The 27,491-nt window shown below is 39.7% G+C and overlaps 1 protein-coding gene across 1 annotated transcript in view; it reads left to right on the top strand.

Annotated features, from left to right (window-relative positions):
• Nucleotides 1-454: 454 nt before the first annotated feature.
• BBOF1 (basal body orientation factor 1) overlaps nucleotides 455-27,491 on the top strand; it is a 34,885-nt gene continuing 7,848 nt past the window's right edge. Inside the window, exons 1-9 of the mRNA XM_037503867.2 lie at nucleotides 455-613; nucleotides 4,382-4,610; nucleotides 9,246-9,311; nucleotides 12,145-12,288; nucleotides 16,699-16,779; nucleotides 17,701-17,771; nucleotides 19,872-20,016; nucleotides 21,792-22,285; nucleotides 24,475-24,576. Coding sequence (XP_037359764.1) covers nucleotides 567-613; nucleotides 4,382-4,610; nucleotides 9,246-9,311; nucleotides 12,145-12,288; nucleotides 16,699-16,779; nucleotides 17,701-17,771; nucleotides 19,872-20,016; nucleotides 21,792-22,285; nucleotides 24,475-24,576 — 1,379 coding nt within the window. The 5' untranslated portion in view covers nucleotides 455-566. The remainder of the gene's footprint in view (nucleotides 614-4,381; nucleotides 4,611-9,245; nucleotides 9,312-12,144; nucleotides 12,289-16,698; nucleotides 16,780-17,700; nucleotides 17,772-19,871; nucleotides 20,017-21,791; nucleotides 22,286-24,474; nucleotides 24,577-27,491) is intronic.

Genomic DNA, 27,491 nt, shown 5'->3' with positions numbered 1-27,491 from the left:
GGGCCGCGGCGAGAGCGAGGCAGAGGCAGGTCGGTGGGCGGGGCGCGCGGGAAGGGGAGGCCCCCGGGTGAGGCGCCCGGGCCGCCAAGCGGCGGGGGGCGGCGCCGTGACGGCCGCGGCGGGGCGGGCGGACGCCCGAGGAAGCCTCCTGAGGCGAGGGCGCCCCGACAGCCGCGCCGCGCGAGACGCCCGGCCCGCAGGACGCCGCGCCGCCGCCCGCGGCAGGCCCGCACCAGCGCCCCCGCACGCCCGCGGCCCGCCCCCGGCCCGCGCCGCACCCCAGTCAGGGCTGGGCGCCCCCGCCGCTCGCACACTCACCGCGCGCGCCGCCCGGCGCGGCCACCCGCCGCCCTCGGCGCGCTCTCCGCCCCGCCCCCCGCCCGGCCCGCGGACTGGGCCCCGGCGGCGGCGGCGGGCCACGTCACGCGCGCGTGCGCTCTCCGCGCTCCCGCAACGGCCGGGCGGGCAGATCCCCGCTCGGCGTGCTGGTTTCCTTAGCAACAGAGCCAAGCTGGGGGAGTCGCGTAGTGGCGACCACCCCTGCCCGCGCCGCTCGAGCAGCTGGGATGCCGGCGAAGGGGAGGGACAAAAGGAAAGGCAAAGACAAGAAGAAGTAAGGAGAAGTCGCCCTGGGAGTCCTTCGAGGGCTGGCCGACCCGACGGATAGGGTCCGGAAGCCGGCGGGACGCGGGCCTCGGAGAGGCAGGGGACTGGCTAGCTGGTGCCCTCCCGACGACCCTCCTCGGCCCTGCTCTGGCTCTTCCCGCTTCTGAGGACAGCTGCCATAGTTCAGAAATTCCTCCAGTGCACACCAAACTGTATTGCTTGAATTTAGACAATTGAGTATGAGACTTGGGGCCCTGAAGTAATTTAGACAGCCCCACCAATGTGCCTGCACGGACGGAAGACAGACTGAGTTCCCAAAGAGTAAAAGTAATACAGGACCAGATGATACAGGCGCCAGTGGAAGAGAAGAGAACTGAGAGTGAGGAAGTTAATTCTGACCCTAAAAGTGAAGGTCAGGTTACTATTTCTTGGTGTATGGAGGTCCTCAAGTAGCCACCAGCCATGTCTGGCTATGAAATTGAAATTAGTTAAAATTAACTTTAAAAAACCAGATCCTCATTTGTACTAGTCACATTTCATAAACCCTGCAGGCACATGTGACTAGTGGTGACTGTGTTTGCACAGATATAGAACTTTTTATCATAAAAAGTTATATTGGACAACACTGCTCTAGACCAGTTGTTATCAGTAGGGCTTGGTTTTGGTTCCCAGGGGACAGTTTGTATAATCTGGAGACATTTTTGATTGTCACATCTGGAGATGGGGGCTACTGGCATCTAGTGGGTAGAGACCAAGAATGTTGTTAAACGCCCTACGACACATCACATAGCCCCTATTCTCACCCCCAAACAAAGACTCATTTGGCTTAGAATTTCGGTAGTGCCAGTTGGGAAGCCCTGCTCAAGACCATAAACTTCTGTAGAATAGGCATTAAATATCATTCACCATTATCTTCAGCACCTAGTATAACAGATGCTTAATATTTGTTAAATAAACAAATTAAGGTATCTGTTTGTGTATGCCTCAATGTGGATCTTCTTTTCTCCCCCCACCACCCTCTGCTGAGTTCATTCTTTCTTGCTTTTTTAGCCTGAGGGATCTCTGCTTTGTGGCTGAGATGATCTTTAACATCTAGAAGACCTGTGTGTGATTAAAGTAGTTCCTTGAGCATTTTCAGAAATCCCCTTTGGGTCAGAGAAAAACCTAATGGATTTGACTGAATTGAGTAGTTGTTGCAAATTCTCCAAACTGATCAGAACCCTAAAGATTGTTAAATCTCTAGCACAAACACTTTGTAAACTTGGAGTTGCTACTGGCTTGCCACTAGGACTACTGGGTAACCTGGTGATTTCTAGAAACAGTGGAGTCACATATACTGTCCAACGCCACCATATATGGGACCACAAAGGAATCCTCAAAACTTGTAATTTAAGAGAGTAGCAATATATGCTCAGTACTGGAAGTTTAAGAAACATGGAAAGTCAAGAGAAAAAAAAAATCACCTGTAATCACATCATCCAAAGATAACCACTAACTATCATTCTTTTTCTTTTTTGTAAAATGATAGCCCCATGTACTTACTTGTACGTAGTTTCCCCATCTCCACTCCATGTACTAATATAAATAGTCTTCTACAAGGAGTAAGACAAATACCAGATGGTGTCACTTACATGTGGAATATAGAGATATCAAACAAAGGATCAGATAATGCCAAACTAACAAGCCCTGGAAAGCTGATGCCAGGTGCCCAGCAGGAGATGGGCACCAGGAAAAATGAGAACAAAGGGGAGGGAACATAATGGACTCTGGGAATGGACTGTGGGTTCTGTGGTAGGTGTGGTATGGTAACAACACCTCTAAAACAATTATGTAAACCAACCAATGTTACCTCAATTTTAAAAAGTACTCTATAGTCTGATTATGCAAGTGTGTGTGTGTGTGTGTGTGTGTGTGTGTGTGTGCCCGCGCGTGCGCGTTCTAGCACCTTTAAAAAGTGCCAACGACTTATGGCATTCTGGAACTCATTAGCATGTATTTTCTGTCTTTGGCCATGCATCTACAGTATGTGTGTGAACAATGAGTAACATTGAAGATAACAGATCTCCTACTCCTTGCATATTCCATTACTCATAATTTGAGAAACTGCTTTATTTCTTTTTTTTTAATAAATTCTTTTTTTTTAAAGATTTTTCTTTTTTTTTTTAAACATTTATTTATTTATTTATACAAGCACTGGGTACAGTCAGAAGTGTGGGAGGGTGAGAGAATTCACCAGAGCCAGAGCGGGGAGCAGAGCAGGCAGAAGGACCGAAACACACTGCTGAGGGGAGCAGCGGGCGGCAGGAGAGGTCTGTGCGCCATGGGGGACCCTCCTCCGCTGGCCGGGGAGCAGCCGGGGATGGATCAAACGGGTGCTGCAGAGGCTGCGGGCAGCTTCGCAACCCATCGCTCAACCGCTGCGCCACCGGGGAGGCCCGAAACTGCTTTATTTCTATCACCAGTAGAAACAAACGAGTGATAGGAGTAAAGGAGGTATCTGATTTCTTTTTTTTTTTAAGATTTATTTATTTATACAAGAACTGGGGTACAGGCCAGATGTGCAGGAGGGAGAGAGAATTCACCAGACACAGAGTGGGGAACAGAACAGGCAGACTGACCGAAGCACACTGCTGAGGGGAGCAGCAGGTGAGACAGAAGAGGCCTGTCACGCCATGTGTGTATCTCCCTGGCCGGCTGGGAGTTGAACCTGCGCTGCAGAGGCTGCAAACAGCTTCACAGTGCTGTGCTCAACCCATTGCACCACTGGGGAGGCCCAGGTATCTGATTTCTTTCATTATCTACTTTGAGCAGCTTAGACCTGATACCTTCAGGGAGCAATTGGCTGATTGTAGCAAGGCAGTCTATAGCTGGTGCCTAATCATGCTGGAAAGAGATAACTGCTAGAACAGGCTGGGGATTGAGCATGGAATTGGCTTAAATTTGAAGAGGACAAAAAGTGAGCGGGACTGCAAAAAGATTGAGAACTAGGAACTGGGGGTGGGAATGGAAAGGAACACATATTCATATGTGTGAAAATATTTAGAATTCAAATACAGATAGTCTTATTTATTATGTAATTTTTTATATATCTAGTGTCTACCGTATTATATAGATGTTTTGTTAATGCTTGTAAGTTGTTATTTTGAAAATCTCCCCTTTCATCATTTTAATGTTGGAAACCTTCCTTTACTTTTTAAAATTTCCTCTCCACTTCTGGATACTTGATTGTGGTTTATTTCTCAGCCATCCTTGAAACTTGGAGTTTTGTGGCACTAGCTGATAAAATATTTAACATACTTAGCTAGTGACTGATCTTTTATCAAAGGCCTAGCTAAAAAACAAAATCAAAAACTGGGGTAGAGATAAGTGAAAGATTATAGAACTATAGATTTAAAACATAACACTACAAATCTAACTACACAGAAGGAGAACTAAGGTAGTGGGTTGCAATAGAGAGAAGCAAGGTGTAAGACTGAGTAAGAATAGGAAAGACAGTTCAAATATGAGATAATCAAAAAAATAAATGAAAAGATGTGAAAGCTTTATGAAGTGAATTTGACTTGTCTTTCCACTTTGTTTTCTCACTCCTTTAGATTATTCTTCAAAAGTTCCCTCTTACTTTTCAAGTAAATGATGTATTTTTTATCAACTCATTCACCAAACAATATTTACTCACATGTGCCAAGCAATGCCAAGCAAAATATATAATAATTGAGGTATAATGCTAAAAAAATAGAGAAATAGTTACACATTGTCTATGTCCTCTTTCCATTAGGAAGGCAACGAAAACTGATGAATCTGTGGTGGAGAGAGCCAAGGCCAATGCCTCCCTCTGGGAAGCCAGGCTGGAAGTCACAGAGCTTTCTAGGATTGAGTATCGTGATGCTTCCAGGAGACTGGCAAAAACCAATGAGGACTTAAAGAGACAGCAGTACAAAATGGAGAAAGACACAATGTGTGTGTTAAGCTTCCTGAAGAAGCAGGATCAGGAGAAAGATAATATGGTAGGTAGGTAGAAACCCCTTCTGAGCCTAATAACTACCTCTGTGGTTCTACTGTGGTGTGGTGTGTATATTTCAAGGATTTTAATTCCTTGAAATCTCATTACACTTAAAACATTTCAGTTAACTTTAGAACTTGTTCTGGCAGAACGCTATTTCAAAATGACTGCTGTCAGAATTGATTCTTTCTTATTTTCAGTTTTTGTCCCATATTTTGTTTTTTTATCTGAAACATGTTGATCATAAGGGACTTTATGATCCATTTTAAGGACAAGAGCATAAATCATATACATAGATATACATAGATCATACACTTATTTTTAGATTTTTTTATTTTTTATTTTTTCATACATAGCTGGGGTACAGGTCATAGGCACAGGAGGGTGAGAGGATTCACCAGAGGCAGAGTGGGGAGCAGAACAGGCAGACAAACCAAAAGCACTGCTGAGGGGAGCAGCAGGCACAACAGGAGAGGTCTGCGGCGCCATGTGGGAATCTCCCTGGCCAGCCGGGAATCGAACCCACGCTACAGAAGCTTTGGACAGCTTCACAGCGCTACACTCAACCCGCTGCGCCACTGGGGAGGGGGCCCATATACATTTTTTGATACTGATATTTACTTAGTTTTAATTATTTATAAAGTAAATCTCTGATAATCCATGTGAACATGATTATGGCCCCAACAAGTTGAATCTCCTCCTTTTGGCCAGTTGAATCTTGAATTTGTATTACTGACTCTTAAATGTTGAGAGCAAAGCTGTCTTTTTTTTTTTTTTGGTGGGACCCTCGCTGGTGGCCGGGGATCGAACTGGTGCTGCAGAGGCTATGGGCAGCATTGCAACCCAGCTCTCAACCGCTGCGCCACCAGGGGAGGCCCACAAAGCTGTCATTTTTAATTTAAAAGAAAACAGAGAAGGACCCTAACTTTTTTTTTTAAGATTTATTTATTTTTATGCATGCAATTACTGGGGTACAGGCCAGAGGTGCTGGTGGGGGGGTGAGAGGATTCACTAGAGACAGAGTGGGGAACAGAACAGAACAGGCGGACTGACTGAAATACACTGCTGAGGGGAGCAACGGGTGAGACAGGTGAGGTTTGCTGCACCATGTGTGTAGCTCCCTGGCAGACCAGGGATCGAACTCATACTGCAGAGGCTGTGGATAGCTTCACAATGCTGTGCTTAACCCTTGTGTCACCAGGGAGGCCCATGAACTAACATTTTGGAGCCCCTATTTTGTGCCAGGAACTGTGCTAGGTACTTCTATTCTCATTTAGTCCTTTTAGTAGCACCATGCAGTCACAATATTATTGTTCCCATTTTACAGATGTAGAAGTAGACTCTCAGAAAGGACAGTAACTTGCCGAGGCACTAGCTAGTCAGTGTTAAAGTGGAATTTAGGTGTAATTTAGAATACTTTTCTTTCCATTTGCCTCTGAGGCCCATGAAAACCCAAGGAAATTTCCAGTGTGCTGAAGATGGTGTGCTTCATTGTATCCCAAAACAATTCATACTGTAGTTTTAAATTTTACTTCATTGGGCCTCCCTGGTGGTGCAGGGGCTAAAGACACATGAGTTCTATCCCCAGCCAGGGAGTTGACCCACATGGCACAGCAGACATCTCCTGTCTCACCTGCTGCTCCCCTCAGCAGTGTACTTCAGTTAATCTGCCTTTTCTGTTCCCCACTCTGTCTCTGGTGGATCCTCTCAACCCCTGCATCTGACCTATACCCCAGTTCTTCTACACAAAGCAAACAAATATTAAAAAGAAAAATGGCAAGTGTATTGGGAAGGATGTGGGGAAATTAGAACCTTGTGCACTGTTGCTGGGAATGTAAAATGGTGCAGCCTGATCATATGGAAGCTCCATCTTTAGAAGCTTGAGGAATCTCCACACAACTTTCCATAGTGGTTGGACCAGTTTGCACTCCCACCAGCAGTGCAGGAGAGTTCCTTTTTCTCCACATCCTCGGCTACATTTGTTGCTACTAGTTTTTTTTTTTTTTTTAATATGTGCCATTCTCACTGGTGTAAGATGGTCCCTCATTGTAGTTTTGATTTGCATTTCCCTGATTGCAAGTGATGCTGAACATTTTTTCATATGCCTGTTGGCCATTTGCATTTCCTCTTTGGAGAAGTTCCTTTTTAGCTCTTCTGCCCATTTTTTGACTGGATTATTTACTTTGTTTTTGTTGAGTCTCGTCAGCTCTTTGTAGATTTTTGTCATCAGCCCTTCATCAGTAGTGTTGTGGCAAAAAATTTTCCCCCAGTCGGTGGGGTGTCTGTTTGTTTTGGTTACTGTCTCTTTTGCTGTACAGAAGCTCTTTAATTTGATGTAGTCCCAGATGTTTATCTTTGCCTTCGCTATCACTGCTTTGGGTGAAGAGTCTTTAAAAGCTATGTGGAGATTCCTCAACCTGCTAAAGATGGAGATTCCATATTATCCAGCAATTCCACTCCTAGGTATTTATCCAATGGACACAGAAACATTAATTCAAAACGGCACCTGCACCCCTATGTTTATGGCAGCACTATTCACAATAGCTAAGCTATGGAAACAACCCAAATGCCCAAAAATAGATGATTGGATCAAGAAGATGTGGTACATATACACAATGGAATATTACTCAGCAAACAAAAAAGATAAACACATGCAATTTGCAGCAACATGGATGGAGCTAGAAGGGATCATGCTCAGCGAAATAAGCCAGAAAGAAAAAGAAAAATACTGGATGGTCTCACTCATAGCAGGAATTTGGAAAACCTAAATAAGGGACCAGGAAAAAGAATAATTATACTAAAGTAAAAATCAAAATCAACAAGCAACTATAAACCAGAGACACACTAAAGGGGGGAGGAGGGAGGAAGAGAGATTAGGGTCAAAATAAGGGGGGTGGGAATTGTATGGGGACTATAACCAAGATGAAAATGCATATATTGTGCAAAAATGAAAAATGTTAAAAATATATAAAATTAAAAAAGTAAAAATAAATAAATAAATAAATAAAATGGTGCAGCCATTATGGAAAACAGCAAAAAATTTAAAAAAAAAAATTACTATGTGATCTAGCATGCCCAGTTTTGCCTACATTCCCAAAAGAATTCAAAACAAGATCTTGAAGAGGTATTTGAAAACCTGTGTTTGTTGAAGAATTAGTCATGTAAGCCCAGAAATGGGAGCAAGCCAAAAGTCCATTGACAAATTAGTGAATAAAAAAAATGTGGTAGGGGCCTCCATGGTGACACAAGGGGTTAAGACCCAGCACTATGAAGCTATCTGCAGCCACTGCAGCATAGTTTGATCCCTGGCCAAGGAGCTGACCCACATGGCACAGGAGACCTCTTCTGACTCCCCCGCTGCTCCCCTCAGCAGTGTATTTCAGTTAATCAGCCTGTTCTCTTCCCCACTCTGTCTCCGGTGAATCCTCTCACCCCCACCTCTCTGGCCTGTACCCCAGTTCTTGTATACATAAATAAATCAATCTTTAAAAAAAAAAGAAAATGTGGTGTATTGAGTCACCTGTCACTTCGGGGACGTTATGAGAATTGTGCCATGAGGTGATTTTGTCATAGTGCAAATGTCACAGAGTGTAATGACCCAAACCTAGTTGTGTAGCCTGCCACACCCCTAAGTTACATGGTATAGCCTATTGCAACCACAGTAGAATAGTTGGTCAGCCATTGACTGAAATATCATCAAGCAATGCATGGCCTTCACTAAGTGACCTTGTTTTCATGTGATAAACAGTGAATATTATGCAACCTTATGAAGAATATCCTGTCACACACTCCAACACGGATGAAACTCAAGGTGATACCAAGTGAAATAATCAGTCACAAAAGGATAATTACTGTATGAGTGCACATATATCAAGTATCTAATGTAATGAAAGTTATAAAAACAGTCAAAAGGTGGTTGCTAAGGGGGCAGAGTAGGAAGGTAGGAGGAAGAATTAATGTTTCATGAGTTCAGATGAAAAAGTTGTAGATATCTGTTGCACAATAATGTGAATATACCTAACACGCTTGAGTTGCACAATAATGTGAATATACCTAACACGCTTTTTTTCAAAGATTTATTTATTCATTTACACAAGAACCAGTGTACAAGCCAGATGCACGGGAGGGTGAGAGGATCCACCAGAGACAGAGTGGGGAACAGAACAGGCAGGCTGACGAAATACACTGCTGAGGGGAGCAGCGGGTACAACAGGAGAGGTCTGCCGCATCATGTGCGACCCTCACCTGCCAGCAGGGATTGAACCAGTGCTGCAGAGACTGCTGACAGCTTTACAGCGCGGCACTCAACCCCCTGGGCCACCAGGGGAGGCGTAAATTGTATTCTTAATAATGCTTAAGGTGGTAAATTAAATGTGTTTCTTACCACAATGAAAAAGAAAAAGTTACCCAGGTAACTTTTTGGAAACTGGTAGGTTTTGGAAACTGGCAATAGCAGGTTAAGGGCAGGGAGAATATCACCAGCTCTTCTCTTCTTCCTACCTTATCCCACCTCTCCAACCCTAGTGGGTTTAGTATCATATTAAAACTAGCCATTTAATTAAGGCATGTCACAATAAAGGTACCACAATAAAGGTATACACTGTTTATCTTCCTGATTCTCTATTTTCCTATTTTACAGATTGAAAAACTGAAAGAGCAACTAAATGAAACGAAGGAAAAAGCACAAGAAGAGAAGGAAAAGTTGGTGAGTATCTATGCCCACAAATAATTCACTTACTGGGCAGTCAAGTTTCTGGTAGGTTCAGTTATTTAAGACACAGTGAGGATAAGTGAACAGGTCCTCTGTGCAGTTCAGTGACTTTAAAGTTCACATGATTGTACAAAAACTCAACATGAAAATGTTATTATGGGAAACTTGAAAACCATCTGGCGTTAGTAGTGCTCACTTATCTTGGACTGTCATTCTAGGTGGGATTTTTCAGTGGACAGAGCTAGGAATTATATTATTTTTAAATATTTAAGTGTATCATGACTCCATATTTTTAATACTTTCAATTCAGATGTATGAGTACAAGGTTTTTACTTCATTTTATCTCCTTTCTCCTTCACCAGAAATCCTGGTTCTTGCTGATGCCAATCTAGTTGTATTATTGCTTTAAACCTCAATACCTCAACAGTCACAGGATATTACTACTACCACTGACACAGATTAATGGAAACAGTTTTAACATTTGGGGGCATTTTTCCCCCTTTGGATATATACCATTCACATTGCCGATCAAATCACCAGGTTTAAAAACTATTTGAAAAAATTCCTTTCTGTGGGGAATTGCCACCAACCACCCATTTGGCTTCTTTCTTTATGAGCTGCTTTTAAAAAATTTGTGAGCATGTATCTGAAGAGGTGTGAACCTATACCTCTGAATCATATACAGTATTATAAGCCAATGTTACCACAATAAAAAAAAGTAAAAAATAAAAAAATTAATTGTGCATGTAAAATTATAGAAGAAAATATAGGCAAAACAATACATGACATACATCTCAGTAACATCTTCAAAGACACATCCCCCAAAGCAAAGAAAGTGAAGAAAAGATGAACAGTTGGGACTACATCAAATTAAAAAGCTTCTGTACAGCAAAAGAGACATTGACCAAAACAAAGAGACATCCTACTAATTGGGAAAAAAAATTTTGCACAATACTGCTGATAAGGGAGTAGTCACAGAGATCTACAAAGAGCCAACTCAACTCAACAAAAACAAAGTAAATAATCCAGTCAAAAAATGGGCAGAAGAGCTAAAAAGACACTTTTTCAAAGAGTAAATGCAAAAGGCCAACAGGTATATGAAAAAATGTTCAACATCACTTGTAATCAGGGAAATGTTAATCAAAATCACAATGAAATACCACCTCACACTAGCGAGAATGGCACATTAAAAAATAGGAAACAACGAATGTTGGGGAGGATATGGGGAAAAAGGAACTCTCCTACACTGCTGGTGGGAATGTAAGCTGGTCCAACCAATATGGAAAGCTGTGTAGAGGTTCCTCAAACTACTAAAAATGGAGCTTCCACATGACCCAGCAATTCCACTCCTGGGAATCTACCCAAAGGACACAGAAACATTAATTCAAAATGATACCTGCACTCCTATGTTTATTACAGCACTATTTATAATAGGTAAGATATGGAAACAACCCAATGCCCAAAAATAGATGACTGGATCAAGAAAATGTGGTGCATATACACACAATGGAATACTATTCAGCAATCAAAAAAGATAAACTTGGGCCTCCCTGGTGGAGGAAGGGGTTAAATCTCAGCACTATGAAGCAATCTGCAGCCACTGCAGTGCCAATTTAATTCCCAGTCAGGGAGCTAACCTACATGGCGCAGCAGACCTCTCCTGTCTCACCCGCTGCTGCTCCCCTCAGCAGTGTATTTCAGTCGGTCTGCCTGTTCTGCTCCATATTCTGTCTCCAGTGAATCTCCTTACCCCTGCCACCTCTGGCCTACACCCCAGCTCTTGTATGCATAAATGAATGAAATAAATCTTTTTTTTTTTTTTTAAAGATATACTCATGCCACTTGCAGCAACATGGAGGAGCTGGAAGGGATTACAGTCAGTGAAATAAGCCAGAAAGAAAAAGGAAAAGTATTGGATGATTTTACTTATAGGAGAAATGTAGGGAAACCAAATAAGGGATAAGGAAAAAAATTATAAAACTAAAAACCAAAATTAACAAGCAACTATTAATCAGATACTCTGCAGGGGAGGGGGCGGGCGAGGGATCAAAACATGGGAGGGAAGACACAAGGGACTCTGGTGATGGTGCACAGGTAAATTGGTAGCTGGAATTTTATGGGGACTACACTTGAGAGAAGAAAACATGCTTTCTACAAAAAGGAAGAATGATGTAAAATATATGTATTGAAAATAATAATAAAATTTTAAAAATTTAATTGTTCGTGTAAATTATGTAATTATATAATTATAATTAATAAGATATATGGTTCCAAAGTCAAATTTACAAAACATAGAATATTCTGAGAAATCTGACTTCTATCCATTTTTTTTTTTTCTATCCATTTTTTTTAAATCCTATTGGCCCTTTTTTCTTTACCTCCTTCCATTTTCCTTTTTCCTACCCTTCCTTTCTCCTCTTACCCCCTCCTTCCTCTTTCTCCCATTTTTTCCCCCCTTGATTTACTTTTGAGAGATAGTGGCCTTCTGTCTTTTAGCTTATTAATTTCAATTTAGGGTCAGTGATGTTATTTATCTTACAGGTTAGGGTACAGATTGTTTAGTCTTCTCATACCTCTTTTTAGTAAAGATCTGTGTTTTCCATATAAAACTTATTCTAGAATTTTTTTCTTATTCAAGGCAGTTGATATCTTTTTACAAAGTTTAAAACTATGCAAAAATGAAAAGGGACTATTTCTTCAAAGAAGATAGGCAAATGGCTTACAGCTTCAGTCAGAACATGACTGAGTGGGGCTGCTGTTCTCTTTCCTGACTCATTTACCTGTTCGCTTTTTCTTTTTTCTTTTTTTTTTTTTTTTTTGCATGTAGGAACAAAAGTATACTCTGCAAATAAATGAGCTGGAGGGACAGTTCCATCAAAAAGCCAGAGAAATAAGCATGATTCAAGCAGAATTGAAAACAATAAAACAATTCCAGAAGAGAAAAATCCAAGTGGAGAAAGAATTAGATGATGTAAGTTTCTCTCTCTCTTTTTCTCCCAAGCTTATTGATAAAATTAAATACTTAGGTCTATAAGAGCCTTCATAGACATTTTCTCTCATGAGATGGTATAAAGGACTCCCCTTGACATTTTAAAGATTATTTGAGAGAAAAGTGGAAGACATCAGTTTAGAACTAAATGCAAAAGATCTTAATGGTTAGACTTTTCTCTTTCCATGTATTAATTTGTGAATTCACCAGATCTTAGCTCATTTACCCTCCTACGTTTATATCCACAGTTATAGAGTGACTTCAATAAGAAACAAACTATAGTTCTTAGAAACCAGTGGGGCCAAAGATGCATAGTTTTAAAGGCAATATATTGAGGCTGATAAATGATAATTTTAGAAAGTTCTCTGGGTAGGGGTGGGTGGGGTACGGAAACTGACTATTTTCAGGAAGTTTTTCCGAACTATTTATGTGCTTTCTCTTACTTTCCATTCCTTCAGCTTAGGGTGTAGTATTATTGTATTAATGATAATACAGTAAAAAATAGAGGTGAGTGCTGGGCACAAGTAGCTAAAGTCAGCTTTGTGACTCTGGGTAAGTTACTTAATCTCTCTATACTTTGGTTTCCTTATCTGTAAAATAAGGATAATGAGAGTTACTAACAGAACTGCTGTAAGAACTAAATGAGTTAACATATCTAAAGTGCTAAAATATATATGTTACATAATGAGAATGTTAACAGTGGTATGTAGCTCTCTTCAAAAAAGGGTCCTCATTTGTAGCATTTGCGGTTTCTTTGGTTTAAATGCTTTTATGATGGCTAATTTTAGCTGCCAATGCTTTAACAACCTGCTAGCAATGAACTGGTGTGAGCTGACCCTTAACACACAAATGAATATACATGAATACTGCTGATATTTGTAGTAATAGTCAAAGAAATATTATTGCATTCTAAGTTAACCATGTGGCATGAGGTGTAGGAGTTAGATGTTGGTACTCTTATGTCAGACTGAAAGAATATAAATACTGTCTCCAATTACTTAGGTGTCTTGTTAAATTTCCTCAGTTGTAAAGTGGAGTTGAGAATTATATCAACTTCAAAGGGTCATTGTGAAGAATAAATGAGATAATGTTTTAAATGCTTAACACTGTGTGCTAAATATTACCTGCTTTCACTGATCCTGCTGTTATTATTCTCTTGCTAAAATTATGATTATTACAGTAAGTTTTATTTAAAGCCCTCCAACTATCCATTTTAGTGCCTCTCACTCTCCAGTCACGGTGTGGTCTCTCTAGTGCTCCTTTGGCTACCCACGGTCCTACATAGCCAGAACCAGCTTTGATGACAAACCAAAGTTTCTGCATCCTATTTCTGTTTACTTTTTAGCTAACTGTTAAACTAAAAGGGTGGGCATATGACAAATGAGTAAGATAGATAAGATAATGTGGTGGTTAAGATCATGAACTTCACATGCTAACTCTGCAGTTGATAGCTGTGTGGCCTCGTGGTCTGTTTGTTAATTTCTCTGAATCTCATAGGATTCTCCGAATTCCTCTTTTATAAAAAGTGGCTTTAAAACCACCTACTCCTTGGGTCTCCCTGGTGGTGCAGGAGTTAAAGTCTCAGCACTATCAAGCTACCCCCAGCCATTGGGGCATGAGATCAATCCCCAGCCAGTGAGTTAACCCACATGGTACAACAGACCTCTCCTGTCTTGCCTGCTGTCCCCCGTCAGCAGTGTATTTAAGTAAATCTGCATGTTCTGCTCCCAGCTCTGTCTCTGGTGAATCCTCTCACCCCTGGTACCTTGGGTCTACACTCCAGTTCTTGTATGCATAAATAAATAAATCTTAAAAAAAATAAAGTCACCTACTCCTCTTAGAGATGTTGTGTAGATTAAATAACATAATGTGTATAAAATGCTTAGCACATTGTCTCCTATTAATCCCCAGTAAAAGTGGTAGCATAGTAGTTAATAATGTTTTGATTACTTTAAAACTTTAACGCTCTTATTAAAGGGCTCCCATGAAAGAATAAATTGGCACGTTTCAAGCAAGGTGGGGAGTAGTTACTTTCTTAGGCTGGGAGAAATTGATTCTTCCTATCATAATTGTGTAGTTATCTCAAAACCTTCCTGTGAGGCCAACTTTATTCATGAACTGATTACTTTTTGCTTTACAACTATTCATATGACTGCTGTTTTAGAATTTTTAATTTCTGTAGCTCACCGTAATAAAGACACCTTTGCAGTATTTTCTATAGAACACTCTCCTACAAGTTTCAAGCTCTTTAAAGTCCTTAAAACAGTAATTATATAACTCTGTTCTCTAATTATGTTTGTGTTATCACTCTTCACTAGGTCTTAAACCAGAACTTAAAAAATAACTTACATTTTGAAGTGTTACTTCAATCAAGCTGAAAATTTTTTTAACAAGGAATGTTGGTTTATTTTATTTGAAAATACTGCAGATTGAAACAAGTTCCATAATTTTTCAGGAGCCCTCAAAATAGCCACCCTAAGTGTAGGCATTTGGTGTATTCAATTGAGGTGACTTAAAAACATATTCTGCTGGGCCTTTGTGTCATTTCTTAAAGAACAATATTGCCACCTCGTGGAGAAATAGATTTAGCCCTTTCAAAGATAGCCATTGGGAAGACAAAAAGTATATATACTGATTTATGGAAAGAATAAGGTAGTTCTGTGAAATTCCAAATATTGAAGAATTAAGGTTGGTATGGGAGTCCATAAACATAAAATTGAGTGGTAAGCATAAAGGAAGAAAACTAATTATATTGGATATAGAAAATTCATTTACAAGTTAAAAATAAGCTAATTACATTTAGATTTTTCAAAAGATATCCAAAGCAGAAATTTAAAAAAATTGTCTACTATATATACCTGATTAACAGGATTATTTATTGATAATGTTGCAGTTATTTTAAAAAATAATTAGTTTCAGTTTTTCTTCTTTTGACAGTGATAATACCCATTTCACAAATTTAGCTGATAAAATCACCCCATCTAATCTCCCATCTAGAGTAAAGGCATTGTTAATATTTTAGTTTATAGACTTTCCTTTTTCTTCCCCTGCGATGTAGAAACATTTTTTAAAATGTCTATATGCTATTTTGTAAAAAGATTTATTTATTTATGCATACAGGAACTGGGGTACAGGCCAGAGGTATGAGGGGTGAGAGGAGAGAGGATTCACCAGAGACAGAGTGGGGAGAAGAACAGGGGGATTGATTGAAATACACTGCTGAGGGGTGCAGCAGGTGAGACAGGTGAGGTCTGCTGCACCATGTGGATATCTCCCTGGCAGGGGATCAAACTCGTACTTCAGTGGCTGTGGATAGTTTCGTATGTTGTGTCTTAACCCCTTGCGCCACCAGGGAGGCCCCAATATGCTATTTTTAAATGCGGTCACGATAGAAAAGTTGTCAATCCAATTTAATAAAGTTAGGACAGCAATCACAGAATGGAAAATTGTTAAGTCTAAGGGAGAACAACATAAGACATAATAACTAATCTTTATATTAAATTATTACTATTCTAATAACTTTAAATGTATTGTTGTTTAACCCTTGTCGCCTCCTGTGAGATAGTGTTACCCTCTTTTTATTCCTGGAGATCTGAGACAGAGAGAAATGAAGTGACTTACCCTGAGTCAAACAGCCAGGAAGTGGGGAAGGTACCACTAGAACTCTGGTCTGTCTGACCGGAAGCCCTTCTGCTACTTTTTTTTGGAAATTGGATATTAGATTCAGTATATCTGTTTCAGTCTGACTGAGTCTTGTTTTTAAATTACCTCAAATTTGTCTAAGAAGAATTTTATATCCTTTTTATTCTATGTACTTTTAGAGAACAGAAGGATTCATCTGTGGAAATCATAGGCATTGGGAACTATAAGAAAGATTTTTTTTCGATTGACACTAGGAAGAATTTTCTAAAAATGGGAACTATTAAAGGGCAGAGAATATATGAGATATGAATGATTGATACACCTATCTCTACTTAGTTTTCTTACAGAAGAGATTCTGATCTTTGATGGAAGAGTGTGTAAACTCAAGGTTCCGTTCCAATTCTAAGATATCATTTTGTGAGCCCATATGTATCAATTTTTAATTTGGGAACTATGATTATGAGAATACTTGTCTGGAATGTCCAAGAACTTATTCATGAAAAGATTTTTTTGAGTTTCAACACTGGAATGATGTTTGAATAAACTGAGAATTTTGAAAAAAAATCAATACTAATCTGATAAATCTATAGAAGATTGTGGGAAGTATGGTATTCAGAGACAGGGATATAGTTTGTGTGTTCAGAATTAATGTATAATAGAAAATGTTTCCTTATTGAGAATTTTCTAGGCATGTGCCCTAATCAACCCTATTTCCTATTGATGATTTTTCAGTTGTCATTTTAATTTTAGCTGAAGGAGAATTTAAGGCATACAGAGCAGAAACATCAGGAGACTCTTAGAAGACTGGAAGGCAAGTTTTTTGAAGAAAAGGTATGCATATTAGGGTTAATTAGTATATTTTCAGAATGTTATCAAATCACTGCAGAATAAAAACAGAGAAAATGAAGGCTATGCTAGATATTCAGTGACTAGTCTTTTTTTCTCTTCCCAGTACCCTCAAGAGGGATTGCCAAGGCTTTAGGACACATCCCCCACCGCTGTGTGTTCCCTTAGTGGAACTAAAGCTGCTTGTACCCCATCATATAGGGGAGAGACAGAATTGGGGCAGCCACTCTTGTGCATACGAGGTTGTTCCCTTAGTCAAGTCATACTAAGGATGATCTTAATGAAAGAGGACTCAAAAATGTTCCTTAGCACATCACAAATTTCCACTTTCTCTGGGCCTCTGAAGTTAATTCTTCAGGTTTTATATAGGAAGCACATTAGAACACTTCTACAGAATCTGTTCAGAGTGCCTATGGCTTTTCTTTCATTAATTCCTTTTTTTCATTCTTATGGAAATATTGAACAGTTTGCCCCCCCCCCCGAAATTAATGGGACTATAGAGTTGAGGGTGGTACAAACAGGTACTGGCATTTAAAAAATCTGGTACACTGTTAGTGCTCAGTTGGAATTTGTTGAATGAACAAATGACTTTCCTCATAATTGTATTTAGCAGAAATTTATCCCAGCTCTGCTTTCCAATACAGATGGGGTGGTATTTTCCCCTTCTCCTATTTATATATCACATTGCTTCTTCAGTGGGGAGATTGGGAAAATACCCTAAGGTTCCTGTGTTCACATTATCCTCTTTGCTCTCTCCCCCACCAAAACTTGGAGTGGTTTACATCAGGTCATGTGGATAGGAGAATTCTACTTACATTATAAAATAAATAATTACTTTTTGATAAGTAAAGTTTGTTGCTGGTAATACAACTATTAAAAGAGCCTATTTTCTTTTCTTTTGTTTAGCACCGACTAGAACAAGAAGCTGAAAAGAAGATAATAATGCTGGCAGAGCGGGCCCACAATGAAGCTATTGCGTAAGAGACAAATACCTCCTTTTTCTTTCTGCTAGCCTCTTCTCTTTCCCCTTCTCTCCTGCCTTGTTTTCTTCAAAATTTCTAGTTTACTTTCTTGCTCTGCTTCTTTCTCTTTGTGGCCCTGCTTTCCAGTCTTTCTGTAGCAACGTAGTATAGAGGGAAGAACCAAGGCTCGGAAGTTAGATTTTGGTTCTCAACATGTATTCTGACTATAGGAAGATTTCCTAACCTTTTCGAAATAAACTTTTTCCATCTAAAAATGAGATCGGCACTTGTAATCAGGGAAATGCAAATCAAAACTACAATGAGATACCATCTTACACCAGTGAGAATGGCACATATTAAAAAAACTATCAACAACAAATGTTGGCGAGGTTGCGGAGAAAAAGGAACTCTCCTGCATTGCTGGTGGGAGTGCAAACTGGTCCAACCACTATGGAGAGCTCTGTGGAGATTTCTTGATCTACTAAAGATAGAGCTTCCATATGATCCAGCAATTCCACTCCTAGGTATTTACCCAAAGGACACAGAAACATCAATTGCAAAGGGCACCTGCATCCCTATGTTTATAGTAGCACTATTTACAATTACTAAGCTATGGAAACAACCCAAATGCCCAAAAATAGATGACTGGATCAAGAAGATGTGGTACATATACACAATGGAATATTACTCAGCAATCAAAAAAGAAAAACACACGCAGTTTGCAGCAACATGGATGGAGCTAGAAGGGATCATGCTCAGCAAAATAAGCCAGAAAGAGAAAGAAAAATACTGGATGATCTCACTCATAACAGGAATCTAGAAAACCTAAATAAGGGACCAGGAAAAAGACTAATTAATACAAAGTAAAAATCAAAATCAACAAGCAACTATAAACCAGAGACACACTACAGGGGAGAGGGGTGGGGAGAGGAAGGATTAGGGTCAAAATAAGGGGGGGTGCAATTGTATGGGGAATATAACCAAAATGAAAATGCATACATTGTGCAAAAATGAAAAATGATGTAAGAATTATATAAAATAAAATATTAAAATAAATAAATAAATAAAAATGAGATCGGGCCTCCCCTGGTGGCGCAGGTGGTTGAGTGCTGTACTGTGAAGCTCAGCCTTTGCAGCGCGGGTTCGATCCCAGCCTGCCGGCGAGAATCCCACATGGTGAGGCAGACCTCTCCTGTCTCTCCTGCTGCTCCCCTCAGCAGTGTATTTCACTCAGTCTACCTGTTCTGTTCCCCGCTCTCTGGTGAATCCTCTCATCCTCCCGCACATCTGGCCAGTACCCCAGTTCTTGTATGTATGAATAAATAAAAATCTTTAAAAAAAAAAGTAAAAATGAGATCAATAACAGCAAACTTGCCTGGTTGTCATGAGATAGGTTAGTGATGTGTTAATTAATTCCCAAGTCTCAGTGGTTTACTTTTTTTTTTTTTTAATAGAGGCATGTTTTATTTATTTATTTGTTTGTTTTGTTTATACATGCACTGGGTACAGTCAGAAGCGCGGGAGGGTGAGAGAATTCACCAGAGCCAGAGCGGGGAGCAGAGCAGGCAGAAGGACCGAAGTACACTGCTGAGGGGAGCAGTGGGCGGCAGGAGAGGTCTGCTCACGCACCATGTGGGACCCTCCTCCAGTGGCCGGGGAGCAGCCGGGGATCGAACCGGTGCCGCAGAGGCCGCAGGCAGCTTCGCAACCCAGCGCTCAACTGCTGCACCACCGGGGAGGCCCACTCAGTGGTTTACTTTTTATTCCACAACTCAATATGGGTTGACAGCCCTTCCCCAGTGGTGATTCAGAAAGCTGAGCTGCTTCCACCTTGGAGTTCTTTCCCTCCAGTCCTATGGACAAGAAAGAGCATAGGAATCTCATACCTGCTCTTAACTGTTTTGAACTGGAGTAATATGTCACTTTTCATTTTCCCATTATTGGTAAGAGCTTAGTCACAAGATCCCCACCTAACTACTGAATACCCATCATAAACTATATAAATGAGTGGAGGTAATTATAAGTAAAGTTGGGGGATACAGCAATCATTGTTTTAGTTTGGTAATATCTAAAACTTAGTGCCATGTTTGGGAATCTTATATCTGTCTATTTCAGGCAATTGAATAGTGCTGGAAGAACTGTTTTTAAAGAGAACATGTACCTCCAGAAAGCCCTCACATCCCACCTTAAAGAAGCGGAAGCTCTGCAAAAAAACACTCAGAAGTTGCGAGAGAGTCAAACTTTTCTTCTACAACAAAAGGTTTCCACTCTTATTTAGATTTTATTCCCTCCCCCCTTTTATAAAAAAGGATGGGTTGGCGAATACTAAGAATTGAGTATTGTAGTATTACATAAGGTCAATGGGACCATTTTTCTTCTTCTCTCAGTTCTTATAATGACTTACAAGAAACACTAGTCTTGGCTTTATAAACACTGTGTCAGAAATACAAATATAATCCTATCCTCTATTACCTTGTAATACTCATTTTGCTTTGCTTGGCGTTGGTTGGTCCCTGAACCACTTAGGAATGGGTTCAGCTGTAGGTACAGCCCTGATAACAATGGTTTCACCATGTAAGTGTTTATCCTCTCATCTAATAGAACTGAAGATAAGCACTCCAGAGCTGGGATGGTAGTGCCACAATGTCTATAGAGGCTCAGCTTCCTTAACTCTACTGTACAACATGTGGTTTATATCCTCATAGTTACCTCATGGCCTACAGAAGTTGCTGGAGCGCTAACCATTACTCACACAGCAGGAGGGAAGAACAAGAAGGAAAAAGTATGCCCCTCACTTCAGAAGTTACTAAGGAGGAAAGGGACGTTGGTATAGGGAGCAAGTAGACTGCCAGTTTCCAGTATATGGTTGTTAATGTTTTACTGTATAGTCTTACTGATTTTTAAATTAGCCTTCTGATAATGTAAAATATTTAACCTCTCAGAATTTTAGAGGCAGGAAACTTTCTTTTTTTAAAAAAAGATTTATTTTATTATGCATGCAAGAACTGGGGTACAGGCCAGAGGTGTGGGGAGTGAGAGGGTTCATCAGAGAGAGTGGGAAACAGAACATGCAGATCTACTGAAATACACTGTTGAGGGGAGCAGCAGGCGAGACAGGAGAGGTCTGCTGCACCATGTGGATCGAACATGGCCGGCCTGGATCGAACTCATGCTGCAGTGGCTGCCAATCACTTGATAGTGCTGTCTTTAACCCCTGTGCCACCAGGGAGGCCAGGAAATCTTCTTTTTTTATATTTTAAAAAAAAATTTATTTTTATATTCCCCATACAATTGCAACCCCCTTATTTTGACTCCAAACCCTCCTTTCCCCATCCTCCCCCCCCATAGTGTGTTCATAGTTGTTTGTTGATTTTGATTTTTTCTTTCTTATAGTTATTCTTTTACCTGGTCCCTTATTTAGGTTTTCTAGATTCCTGCTATGAGTGAGACCATCTGGTATTTTTCTTTTTTTTTCTGGCTTATTTCGCTGAGCATGATCCCTTCCAGTGCCATCCATGTTGCTGCAAATTACATGTGTTTATCTTTTTTGATTGCTGAGTAATATTCCATTGTGTATATGTACCACATCTTCTTGATCCAGTCATCTATTTTTGGGCATTTGGGTTGTTTCCATAGCTTAGTAATTGTAAATAGTGCTGCTATAAACATAGGGGTGCAGGTGCTCTTTGGAATTAATGTTTCTGTGTCCTTTGGGTAAATACCTAGGAGCGGAATTGCTGGATCATATGGGAGCTCTATCTTTAGTAGGTTGAGGAATCTCCACACAGCTTTCCATAGTGGTTAGACCAGGGAAATTTTCTTAATTAACAAAATCAGTGGCCTTTACAAATCCAGAAAAGGATCCAAGCATGTTTTTTATACTCTAAGCACTAAATACTAAAACATCACTATCTTAACATGCCATCACACACAAATCTCATAATCTCATGAAATAATGTAATTCGTGAGGAGATTTTATGTTCTGGAATTGACTAAAGAAAAAAAAAAGCCTCTCACTTCTTTTCCTGTTTTTAGGAGATCAATGATCTTTTGGTTAAGGAAAAGATTATGCAACTTATGCAGCAGAGATCACAAATCCAAATTCTTCAGAAGAAGGTGTTAAGCTTGGAGACTGCCCTAAGTTGTATGACCAGAGAGTTTGAGACTGAAGTTTTAAAACTACAGCAAAAGGCATTAATAGAGAACCAAGCAGGGCGGGTTGAAATAGACAATCTACAACAACTTCTTCATATGAAGGACAGGGAAATGAATCGAGTGAAGAAGCTGGCCAAGAACATACTGGATGAGAGAACAGAAGTGGAAAGATTCTTTTTAGATGCTCTACACGAAGTGAAGCAACAGATCCTATTTAACAGGAAGCGTTATAAACAGGTAGCACAAGCTGCTTTCAATTTTAAAATGAGAGAGGCATGTGCAGGAAGAACAGAATATCCCAAGATCAGAACATTTGATGGCAGAGAACACAGCACTAATAGTGTGAATCAAGATCTTATGGAGGCTGAAAAATGGTATGAATAATGCTTTAATACTTTATCACTTTGTGATTATTCTTGTGCCCTTTAGAGAAATAAAATCTCAAAGAGTTCAGTTCGATAATATCTAAGTATTGAATATATTGCTCAGTAAATTATTTGAGCATAGGAACTGACTTAAACTCATCTTTGTAACCCCATACCTAGCATAGTGTGTGGGCATCAGTAGGTATTCTTAGTATGAGCCCCCCCCTTTCATAAGTGAGACTTTAAGGAGGCTAGATCATTTGTGGCATAGAATGTCACTGTAATTTTTTTTTAATTGAGTTAACATTAGTTTACAACACTGTATGATTCAGAGGTAATATATTTCAGTAGGTTCCCTTATTTTATTTCCTGTAGTTTGATTAGATTCAGTTAAACATTTTTTATAATCATTCATAAATATTTTGTTATGTTCCTTTTACTATTGTAAAGTCAAATTCATAGGTATCTAGCTAAACATATAATTTAAAAAATCAATGTAACAATTCTTCGTACAGAACAACCCCATGGATTGGAGGACACCCAGTAATGAGCAGCACAAAGATAGCTGTAGACTACCCATGCTGATTGTTTCCTTTTAGCATTTTTATCTGTTCACTCTTCTGCCCATAAACCATGGATTATAGTACATCTTAAAGATTATTCTGAAAACCAAGTTTTTTTTATCTCAATGTGATTAGAGTCTTCAAGAAAGTTAAAAGGACTCCCTACGACTATGTACTTAATACCTTATTAAGAGTGCTTCTAAATGTGTTTTCTGCTTTAAATTATTTTTAATGGGCTAATTGTAGGTTCTTTTAAATTATAAATGTTGGGAAAATTGGACATGATCAGTGGCTTCTGAAAGATAAGATTCTTCTTCACAAACGTTCATAATATTTTTTTATTTTCTTGCCATATTCAGAAGTCTGTAATAATACTTCTGTTACCAAGAGATACAATGTAGTCATCTCTTCTTTTTTAATTTGTCAAGTAAATTGAGTCACTACTATACATAAGGCAATTTCCCTTTTTTTTTAGAATTATTTATTTTTGCGTAGAAGAACTGGGGTAAAGGCCAGAGATGTGGGAAGAGTGAGAGGATTCACCAGAGTCAAAGTGGGGACCAGTGGGCAAGACAGGAGAGGTCTGCTGTACCATTTGTGGGTTAGCTCCCTGGCAGGGGATTGAACTCACGCTGTAGTAGTGATAGCACTGGGACTTAACCCCTAGGCCACTAGGGAGGCCCCAATGCAATTTCTCTTACATTTTTTTGGTCTACTGTATATTAAATGGTATATACGTTTTCAGAGGAAGGTACATAAAATGATTATCTAATTGTTATTTCAGAAACTAGACTCTTCCTATTCTGTGTTCTATCTACATTTTTACTACTGAGTAACTTGTCACCTTAACCTCGGTGTCCTATTGCCTCTACCCAACAGGGAAGAAATAGTGGTTAAAATATTTCATCATCTGCTTAAGAGGCAGATTGGGGGAGGACATTTAAGAATGGTGAACATAAGGCAAAACCTAAACTTAAAAAAAAACCCTAATCCAATTGGCCTATATGAGGAAGTATTTTTGATATCATACAACATTAATGATTCTATCTCCATGTCAGCTTTTGTAAATAACAAGTAGACTATTAATCTCCTGGGAAAGTTATGGTACAGATAAAAGACCAGCCTGGACAGTTTAACTGCAGAATTATTTGGAGTTCGGAAAATAGACCAGAAAAGTTATCTGCTTTTTCTAAATTTACATTTTGTTATTTTTTCATAGCAAAATATTTAATAATAAAAGAAGAGTTGCAAGAAATTTATCAATAATTTCATCAAGCAACTTTGTTGTTCCTTTTGTCTTTGTGTGTACCTACATACATAGTTATATCACAGCTTTCTGTTTTGCTTAGTTGCTTCAAGTTTTGCACAGTTTTTTCCATGTTATTATAGTTTTTCTTATTTTCAACTTAGTAACTACATAACATTTCAGATAGGCTAGCATATTGATATCTTTTTCACCTTTATTTATAGTTTACAAGGTTTGCTTTGTAGTTGTTACATTGGAAACTTCATAATATTTAGTTATGGTTTAGAAAATTTCTTTCTCATGTTTACATATTTTATATTTTTAAACAGAAGAGATGTTTATTTTTACCATATATTTTCTTCTTACTTTTTTTCTTTGAAAATTTTCAGGAGAGGTGTTCAAGAAAATGTGGATATTGGAGATTTGACCTGGGAGCAGAAGGAGAAAGTCTTGAGATTGCTCTTTGCAAAAATGAATGGTTTTGTTCCTAGGTAACTCCCTATTTCTGTAGAGAAATATCAATTGTTATCAAACCTAGAAACTATATTGGAACAGTGATCTGATTCTCATCTAAAATTAAAGGGGAAGACTGGAAAATATAAAAGGGATTCATACTGCTTAGATGTTGCAATTCCCATACATAAAGAATGGGAAATGAATGAATGAGCATGAAAATGAAAGATGAGTTGATGAATTGGAATTAATGGGGAGGGGAGCGGAAGTAGAAAATACTAATCTTACATACTTAGGGCAATATTTGCTAAAGGGCCTCCCCAATGCTGCAGCGGTTGAGCGCTGGGCTGCAAAGCTCTGTAGCACCGGTTCGATCCCCGGCTGCTGGGCAAGGGTCCCCCATGGTGCACAGACCTCTCCTGCCGCCCGCTGCTCCCCTCAGCAGTGTACTTCGGTCCTTCTGCCTGCTCTGCTCCCCTCTCTGGCTCTGGTGAATTCTCTCACCCTCCCGCTCTTCTGACTGTACCCAGTGCTTGTAAAAATAAATAAATAAATCTTAAAAAAAAAAAAAAGGTATGTATTGTTATTCAGCTGAATGAGTGGTAATTGAAGTAAAGCATTACAATTGTTAAGATTTTATTGGTCTTTAAAGATAAGTAAATGATTTAAAAAAATTTTTTTTAATTTATTTTTGCATAGAACTGGGGTGTAGGCCAGATGTGTGGGAGGTGAGAGGATTCACCAGAGACAGTGTGGGGAGCAGAGCAGAAACATTTGCTGAAATACACTGCTAAGGGGAGCAGTGGGAGAGACAGGAGAGGTCTGCTGTGCCATGTGTGGGTCAATTCCCTGGCTGGGATGGAACTCAGGCCACCTTGGTGGGTCTTTGTGGTGGCAGCGCTGAGACTTAACCCTTACGCCTCCAGAGAGGCCCCAAAGATAAGTAAATGATTATTAGTTGATTATTAGTCCACAGAATCTCTAATAACTATATCTAAAAAAGGAAAACAGGTATCACAAATAATTCCTTCTAATGAGTAGTTTCACTCTCCTTTGTGTGTTATCAGTGACTGTAACCCTGGGATGGATTATAAAGTGGCTAACATAGACCAAGCACTTCCTGATTTCTTACATGCTTGGCACTGTTAGGTACTACTGGGATTCAAAAGAATTGAGAGACATTATCCTTGATCTCAGAGAACTTACAATCTAGTTGCCCAAACATAACAAATATCACTAGGTACATAATAAAGTATAATTGGAGTTCATTCAAAAAATATGCTAATGCATTAGTGTGGATTCTAGAGTAGTATCACATGCTTTTCTCCTTGGTCCTAAATGAGTATAAAGAGCATTGAGCCATTCTGTGATTCTCACTGGAAGGATACACAGGTCGTCATTTTCAGAGTTGACCTTAACCTCACAGAACTGGAGTTGGGGACCAGCAGAAGCTACTGCAGTACTCTAGGCATGTGATGATGAGGGGTTTAGGCAAGGGTGGGAGTAGTTAGAGAAAAGGGGAGAAAATGAAAGACACTTAGGAAGGAGAAAAGGATGTGCCTAAGTGTTTTAGCTTAGAGAAAGAATGATGTTATAAAGTTAAATGAAGAATCTGGAAAGCCATTTTGGGAAACATTTTGGGAAAATGTTCTGTAAACATTTTGGGAAATGTTTACATCTTGTTTAACCCATCCATTAACTAACTTAACATAAACATATCCAGTGCCTGCTATTTATTGATAGGGTGTTGAGCAAATAAAGGTATTGTGCCAGGTCTCAAGGACTTTATGATCTATACAGGAAAAATGTCGATTCTTTTAAATTACATAAAAGCTATTGGACGGATTAATCTGGACATGGCGTGAGTGGCTTCTGAACAATAAGATTCCGCTTTAAAAATGTCCATATAATGATATGAGAGCCTGCCTTAAGGGAATCTGACCTAGTTAAGAAAGTCAGCAAAGTTTCTGAGGAAGTGAAAACCTGAACTGACCTCTAAAAGGTAAATAGGAACAAGTGAGGGAGAGAGAAAAACATTCTAGGCAGAAGGAACAGAAAGTTGTGTTTTCAATGTTTCATTGGAGATGATGGCAATATATTAAAGTGAAAGACATTTAAGGCATTGAGATACAGATAAGAGTTTAGGGAGGGAGATTTGAGCATGTTTCATGAGAACTGGTAGTTGAGCTTAGGAAAGTGAATGAAGTTAGAGGAGTAACGGACTCAAGCGCCTTTAGTAATAACCACATTGAAAATAACAAAGAAGACTATTTGCAAAAGAGTTTAAAGTATTAGACTAATTGGGAGGTGGAAGAGTAGGGAATTTTTTGTGTATCTCTGGTAGCTTTCCAAAGTGTTTTATTAAAGAGGTGGCGGTAGAATTCAGACTGTGGGTACTCAATGTCTGTTTCATTGAGTTGGCTTTTCTGTATCCCAGGAAATATAGCCAGTCTTAGGCCTCACATTCCACACTATATTTTTTATAGCATTGGTGGAACAATGGAATTTGAGTGAAATCTTTCACACCAAAGCAATCAACTTGAACTTAACCACATGATCTAACCCTGTTGGAATTGCATGCCAGGGTTGAAGGAAAAGTAAGATAGGAATAGAATGGTGACGTGTGAAGGTGAGACTGAGATTAAGAAAGCTCAAACCAAACTGGGAAGGAATTAGATCATATAAGGTCTAGCAAGGCAAGTAGAATAATTAAAAAGTCAGTAAGAGTTCGCAGTTGGTTGTGTCTGCTTGTGAATCTAACAGTACAATACTGTGACTGAACTAAGTCAATAGAAAATAACCAATAAAGGGCCTCCCCGGTGGCACAGCGGCTGAGCGCTGGGTTGCGAAGCTGCCTGCAGCCTCTGCGGCGCCGGTTCGATCCCCAGCTGCTCCCCGGCCACCACCGGAGGAGGGTCCCACATGGCGTGCAGACCTCCCGCTGCTCCCCTCA

Source organism: Talpa occidentalis, unplaced genomic scaffold, assembly GCF_014898055.3.
Source record: "Talpa occidentalis isolate TD23 unplaced genomic scaffold, MPIMG_talOcc4v2.1 talOcc4.11, whole genome shotgun sequence".
Taxonomy (NCBI): Eukaryota; Metazoa; Chordata; class Mammalia; order Eulipotyphla; family Talpidae; genus Talpa; species Talpa occidentalis.
Note: the sequence above shows the minus strand (reverse complement) of the source record. Positions and strands in the feature narration are given on the sequence as shown.